This window comes from Frankliniella occidentalis, unplaced genomic scaffold (assembly GCF_000697945.3).
Source record: "Frankliniella occidentalis isolate FOCC.00 unplaced genomic scaffold, Focc_3.1 Scaffold31, whole genome shotgun sequence".
Lineage (NCBI taxonomy): Eukaryota > Metazoa > Arthropoda > Insecta > Thysanoptera > Thripidae > Frankliniella > Frankliniella occidentalis.
Genome location: NW_026267161.1, coordinates 2,410,833 through 2,417,910, shown reverse-complemented (window position 1 = coordinate 2,417,910; position 7,078 = coordinate 2,410,833). Strand labels below are relative to the sequence as shown.

At 46.7% G+C, this 7,078-nt stretch overlaps 2 protein-coding genes across 2 annotated transcripts; both read left to right on the top strand.

The window, feature by feature from the left end:
• Positions 1-46: 46 nt before the first annotated feature.
• LOC113202956 (probable 3',5'-cyclic phosphodiesterase pde-5) lies at positions 47-3,937 on the top strand (the record flags this gene model as incomplete). The annotated part of the gene is made up of 7 exons (XM_052265829.1): positions 47-653; positions 1,116-1,318; positions 1,530-1,767; positions 1,845-2,173; positions 2,339-2,531; positions 2,734-2,931; positions 3,023-3,937. Coding segments are annotated over 7 exons (1,900 nt in total), but the record flags the coding sequence as incomplete, so codon positions are not given.
• Positions 3,938-4,562: 625 nt separating this feature from the next.
• LOC127749101 (uncharacterized) lies at positions 4,563-7,063 on the top strand. The gene is made up of 3 exons (XM_052265844.1): positions 4,563-5,041; positions 6,362-6,500; positions 6,966-7,063. The coding sequence occupies exons 1-3, from the start codon at positions 4,875-4,877 to the stop codon at positions 7,023-7,025; spliced, it is 366 nt and encodes a 121-aa protein (XP_052121804.1). The 5' UTR covers positions 4,563-4,874; the 3' UTR covers positions 7,026-7,063.
• The last annotated feature ends 15 nt before the right edge of the window (positions 7,064-7,078 follow it).

The following is a 7,078-nucleotide window of genomic DNA, read 5'->3' as shown; positions in this document are numbered from 1 at the left end:
ACTACATTATAAATTGTTACTCTTTTAATTTAATTAATTTTTGAAGGGTAAAAATAAAAAGCAAGGAGAAACTCTCTGTACATTTTAGCAATAAACTAATTTTTCTGCTCGTTCACAGGTCCATCTTCCAGGACATGGTGAGCATGGACGTGCTGGTGACCAAGGTGATGAACTTCGCGCAGCGGCTGGTGGACGCGGACCGCGCCTCGCTGTTCCTGCTGGACGCGCGCTCCGGCGAGCTGTATGCGCGCATCTTCGACGTGGGCGGCGAGGAGCAGCCGCAGCCGACGCAGCAGCAGCAGCAGCAGCAGCAGCAGCAGCAGCAGCAGCAGCAACAACAACAACAGCAGCACGGCCGCCACGGGCTGGACGCGGGCTCCGGGGCGGGCTCCGAGGACTCGCTCACGTCGGCGCACCGCATGCACACCGAGGAGATCCGCTTCCCCATGGGCACGGGCATCGCCGGCCAGGTGGCGCGCACCGGCGAGGTGCTCAACATCCCGGACGCCTACTCGGACCCGCGCTTCAACCGCTCCGTGGACCAGCTCACGGGCTACCACACCCGCTCCATCCTCTGCATGCCCATCTTCATCCACGGCCAGCTCATCGGCGTCGTGCAGATGGTCAACAAGCGCTCCGGCACCTTCAACAAGGTACGCCGAAAAAATGCAATACCAGGTAGTTCGTCCGTCATTTGCCGCTACAAACAAACCTTGCAAAGTTGAGCCTCTGCGAGCTCTCATAGCGCCTGGTAGATAGGCAACATATTGCATGCGGGTGTACTGCGGGGTGGCCTACCCTCAGTCTCGGAGGCGCCGAGCTCCTGAGATTTGACGAGTGAAACTAAGGAAAAAGGACGTGCCGGGTGACTCAGTGCGGGCGGGTTTGCCCACCTAATGGGCCGTGGCGCCCTGATGGCGCCTTACGGGCAGAGCGAGTAGGCAAACCCGCCCGCTCCTGCGTCTTCTCTGAATCACCTGGTACTTTCTGGACGACTATTTGTCGTCGACCGTGAAATGTTTCTCATTCTAAATAGTCGAGGAGAGACGGGCTTATTACGCCATGATAAACAAAACAAAGAAAAATGCCTCACGCTTTGTCGCTGTCTGGTTCAGGAGGATGAGGAGGCCTTTGAGACGTTCGCCGTGTACTGCGGCCTGGCCCTGCACCACGCCAAGCTCTACGACAAGATCCGGCGCTCGGAGCAGAAGTACCGCGTGGCGCTCGACGTGCTCAGCTACCACAACACGTGCCTGGACGACGAGGTGCAGGACATGCTGGAAAAGGGCGTGCCCGACCACATGCCCCTGGTCGACCAGTGAGTGGACAGTTCCTGGCAATTCGGCCAAAATGATTTTACTGATGTCGAAAAAGAGTTGGAAGTCCTTGAAGTTTCCGGAAATTTTCTTAATTTTTTCGAAAATTTCAGAAATTTTCAGGAAATTTCCAACTTTATGTCGAATTTATAGACCACATTGGCGACACATCGACACGTTAGATCTCACAACCCGCCTATTTTCCGATTGCAGGTTCCATTTCAACGTGTTCGAGATCGACGACCTGGAGAAGGCGCGCCACGCCGTGTACATGTTCAAGGACCTGTTCGGGCTGAGCCGCTTCGACGAGGACAGTCTGATCCGCTTTGCGCTCACGGTGCGCAAGAACTACCGGAGGGTGCCGTACCACAACTGGACCCACGGCTTCTCCGTGGCCAACACCATGTACGCCATCATCAAACACTGTGGCGACGTGTTCAGAGAGGAGGAGGTGAGAGTCGCGACGCGCGCCCGGCGGGTCCTCTGGGTGGCCGCCAGGTCTAACCGCTCACCCCCTCCATCTTGCAGGCCCTGGCGCTGTACATCGGCTCGCTCTGCCACGATCTGGACCACCGCGGCAAGAACAACCAGTTCATGCTGGAGACCGAGTCGCCCCTGGCCTCGGTGTACAGCACGTCCACGATGGAGCACCACCACTTCAACCAGACGGTCGCCATCCTGCAGCAGCAGGGCCACAACATCTTCCAGAAGCTGACCAACAGCGAGTACAAGCACGTGCTGGGGCTGCTCAAGCACTGCATCCTCGCCACGGACCTGGCCGCCTTCTTCCCGAACCGCGAGCGGCTGACGCGCCTCGTCAGCAACAACGCCTTCTCGTGGGAGAACCCCGAGCACAGGTGGGTCCTTGCAGTCGCTATAAAATCACAAACCCAAGCATCATGATAACGTGCCGCATGTTAAACTTGCAGCCCTTACAATGTTCTTGTGCTGCTCTAATTCTACACCTACACGTTCGTCTACAACTTGTCTGTGAAGTGTCCCGTTTTGACGTGTGCCCGCAGGCTGTACCTCAAGGCCATCGCCATGACGGCGAGCGACCTGTCTGCCAGCGCCAAGCCCTGGGAGCTGCAGGTCATGACGGTCAAGGTCATCTTCGAGGAGTTCTACCAGCAGGGCGACGAGGAGCGGGCCGCGGGCAGGGTGCCCATCCCCATGATGGACCGCACCCAGCCGGAGGCGCAGGCCGCCTCTCAGGTCAGAGAGAAGCTTGCGGAAGCGCGGAGGAAAACGAGGGAAAAAGCGGAAAATTTTTGGGAAAAAATTGAAAATTTCCAAAACTTTGGAAGTTTTTCGTTATATTCCGGAAATTTTCGAGAATTTTTTGGAAAATTTCCGGGAAATTTTGGAAATTTTCAAGCTATGCCCTTGAAACACGTTATTTATTTATGTGCTGCAGGTGGGCTTCCTGACCGGCATCTGCCTGCCGTGCTACTCGCTGCTGAGCGCACTCATCCCCAGCACCAAGCCCCTCCTCGACGAGTGCCGGGCCAACCTGGAGCGCTGGAAGGAGCTGGACACGTCGAGGCAGCGCCCCGCCATCCTGGACGTCCCCGCCACGGCCACCGTCCCTCTCGTCCTGCCCAAGCTGTCGCCGGTACGGGCGCTTCCTCGCTTTAACGTTACTTGACGATCTCATTTGAGAAGCGGAGCTTTTAATGTCAATTTTATTTCTAATTTCTAAACAGGGGCCGGCGCTGGAAAGTATCCTCTCACAAAGTTCAGATCTAGAGTTGTCGGAAGGGAGCTCGCTTTTGCCCCGGGTGGATTCCACCTCGGACTCTTCCGAAGAACTCCCACGAGGTGGAGAATCTTTATAGCCTAGTCAATCATTTGCTGATAATGTTTGTCATATCTTTTCATTCTGTTAAGTATTCCCTTCTTGTGAGGACCATCCTAATGAACTCTGTAAAACGTTGCTCGTTGTGGTTGGGGGTTTGCGGTTGCTACACAATCTGTGATCGCAGCTCTTTGAAACTTTAATGGCATGCCTTAACAATTGCAATTGCACAAAGAAAATATAAAAAATAGAGTTTGTGTAAAATTGTGGAAAGATTGATGAATGGAATGAAGCCTTTCTGTCTACATTACTATAATTGTGTCTTCTTAGGACTGAATTAGTTATTTTCTAATCCACTATAAGTGTTTTTCAGTATTAATGCACTACTGGCAATAACTCTACCAAAAATGTCTTGTAAGAATAATGTTCTTCTTTTAGTGTGTAAACTGGTGTACTATAGTCATAAACTTTAGCATCTTTCCATCCAACATATCATATTGATAATAAGCATAAATTGATTACTAAGTCAATCGCCACATTCCAGAAAATAGCAGGCCAGTAATCACAAAATTTAATGATAATGAAAGAACAAATACTATTTAAGCAGCAAGTGTTGGCAAATCGATCTAGGGAACTAGACTGAAACTTTCCTCCTAATTAATTTCTGTGGCGTAAAATGTACCTGGACACAAAACTTAAGCTAGTGAATACATTGTACAAGAAAATATAGCAAGAGAGATAGATAGAGAGAGAGAAAATATATTTTGTGGCCGGGCCAATAAATCCAATAAATATGATTGCATTAAATCCATTGTTCAGTAAAGTTTTCTATTTTTTTAAATTAATTTTACATCCTGGTACTACATATATTACAGTTGTGGAAGCTACGAAGCAGGTATGGCGCTCACCTTTTACAATGTCACCATGGGCTCAGGTCCATGGACCACCTGCAGGAATTAAAACTCAGCTCACATCACCGAAGCAGCAAAACACTACAACAGGCACAAAGTTCCTTCGAGCCTGCTTCACTTTTCTGGTCTTTTCTTTTTAGCCCTGCGCTGCCCTAGCTAAATATATTGGTAAGTCCAGATCGCCCAATAGAGTCTATGTCTTTAAAGAATGGGTGACATTTTGATTCAAACGGCAATATCACGCCAGGTCACCTCTCCTAAACCTGTGGGGAAGGGGCCGGGGTCCCTCTGCCCTTGCCTCTGTCCAACTATCAGCTAGGCGGGGATGATGTTCTGCGGGTTGCCTACATGCATGGGTTTGGTGCAGTGAATTGCCAACATGCCATGGCTTCTTAGGGCGATCGCCCCTTCTCAAACAACGACCCTGTTTGTAGCCACGGGCAGCTTGACACGAACCCACTGTAGACCAAAGACAAAGTCCGCTTGGCACCGTCAATTCTCAAGCACTTTTCATGAAACCTTAAGCCGGCGTTTTTCGGATGAAACCAAGAACTTTCATTCGTTACAAAAAAAATTCTCCCTCGAATGACAATATCGGAAGCCAGCATCGCAGTTCGAGAGAGAGTGACATATTCGGTACCAAATTAAAGCCCTTGGTTTCTTCTTAGATGTAACGACTTCAAGTTCATCAAAAGTGGACGAGATCGGAAGTTTTGTCCAATAATCCGCGACTGCGGTGACTTCACACTCGACGCACGCACGCGAACGGCGCTAACTTTACAGACCTAAGGCGAATGACAACGCCTGCGGCGCGTCAGGTAGGCCCGCCCGCCAGGTGTCTGTGTGGATATGGTGGCCTACCCTCAGCGCCCGAGCGGCGATACCCCGTACTCTAGCGAACGCCAACCTATCTGGACTCACATACCTGCAACGAGACTACTCCGTGCAATCACGTGCAACACTGTTGTTTACAGAAAGAGTTCGTTTGACTTTTGGTTGTTTGTGACTTTGCGAAGGTAAGAAACTGCTGTTCTTATTTTCTTTTTTATCTAGTTCATATTCGTAAATTTTAGATTTGTCAATATCGTGTCATAGAGACACCTCTGTCCATGCGTAGATGCGGAAGAAAGCAAACTTAGCTACATAACCTCATTTTGAATTTACTACCATGTGCCAAACTTTTTTCGACATTTCTCTCTAAGGCAAATTTAAATAAATGAATTTTTAAAATTTCTTATATTCACTTTTACTGAGCTGTTGGTATTTCATAGATGTTGAATCTAGAGAGAATGAAAACTCGCAAAACACGAGTGTTCAAAATGAATGATACCATTAAACCTAACAAAAAAGTTCATTGCTTTAATTAAGACCAGCGTCTTTTGCTCTACAATCGTACTACTACGTATCATGTCTGGAGGTGTTATGTGTTCCTAGATGAAAGTGCAAACAGTTCATAAAGGATGACACCGCACTGAGATCAATTCTCGTTCTTCCTACCAAGAAGGTGAAGTGGGCTGGTGAAGAATGAGTAATGAAAGCCTCAAATAGCCTCAAATTAAAAATTGATTGATATTTTTCATTAAGTTGGTGCAGTGAATGTAACTAAGGCCATTGAGAGTAATTGTAGCCCCCCGCTCCTCATTCCGTCACTCTCACAGCTCTAATTTATGACTCTCTTCCTGCGGGTACAAAACGAAATAATATAATACTCAGTATTATCATGTGAAGATGTTTTTATAATAGAAACGAGTGCCAGTTTGCTCATTTTGTGTCCTTGGGGAATAACCGCTTTTAATCTCAGATATAGTCCCCAATGTTTTTTAGTTTTTCAAGTAGGATTCTAATTTTTTGTTTAAATTTAGAATAAATTTTGAAGTCTGAGAACCGATAATGTCTTTAACCTTTCTGCTGCACCAAGGATAGGGAAAGGGAATGAAAGAAACAAGGGCTTACAAAAAAGTTTTACCTTATTTATTTTCATGAAATCTTACAAATATTAATTATGATGTGTTTAGGTTCATAAATCCTCATTGACTTAACACTTTTTTCTGTTCAAAGACAGGCAGAAATATTCCAGCTCCTGCCAACTGAATGCTCTTTTTCTCTTTAGTTCTTTAATAATTGATAGAAATGTAAAGTAAATAATATGGAAACAGAGTGAAAAGTGCATGAATATCAATCTATTCCACCAGTGAACGTTTGACGTTGAGTTGACATTGTTTGTCCGAGGCAATGCTTTTGAAGCATGGCAAGTTAATGTTATGGAGCTCCCTGTAGAGGAGTTGGTGTAACCATGATATATGAAGACCAAAATTCTGTTTTTACCCTTGTTGCAGGAAGACCGTCCATGAGTTGCATTTGCGCTTGACATATCAGCTACGCAGCCGTCAGCTATCACCCAATGTATGCTATATCGGCGTCACAGCACAGCATGAGAAATGGCCCCTTTTTCTCATGATCACAGGAATTAATCTGGTAAGTTTTGACTTTTTATGTAATTTTAACAAAAAAATATCAATATATTATGGTAGAGTCATGATGGGTAAAAGTTTATTTTGGTATTTGTTTCTATTAGGGGGTTACTTCTTGCTATATCTTTGCTGTCTCTTTGCTATCTCCACATACACCGCTTATTACTTGATCCTAAAATATGTTGTCGTGTGTTGATTTTAGTGGAGGGAAGTGAGAGAGGCAAATCATCAGAGAGTCAGTTACAGTAATGCTATTATTTATTTCATTTATCTGGTACAGTCGTAGTAAAATAGGAAGTGATGCTGGTTCTTGTCCAAAGGGATGTGCCTGGACTTGAAGCTGGCCACCTGTAACATAGAAAGTTCATACGATGAGCTGGCGTCACAGTGATACAGATGGACCAGAACACGTTTGCGTTGAACTCTGAGATAATTTGAATTTACTTATATTTTTTTCATTCTTTTTCAGGTCACCAAAGTCGCCCCAAGTCACCAGCAGAAACAAGCCAGCTACTTGAGGAAGACTTAAGATTATAATGTTAGAAACAATAAAGAATTAAAATACTATCCAACATTTTACAT

Bases quoted from the DNA above. Each gene is read 5' to 3' on its own strand.
- LOC127749101 (XM_052265844.1), top strand. From the start codon at position 4,875: ATGGTGGCCTACCCTCAGCGCCCGAGCGGCGATACCCCGTACTCTAGC. The intron at 5,042-6,361 runs GTAAGAAACTGC...CCCTTGTTGCAG, and splicing joins TTGTTTGTGACTTTGCGAAG to GAAGACCGTCCATGAGTTGC. The intron at 6,501-6,965 runs GTAAGTTTTGAC...ATTCTTTTTCAG, and splicing joins TGATCACAGGAATTAATCTG to GTCACCAAAGTCGCCCCAAG.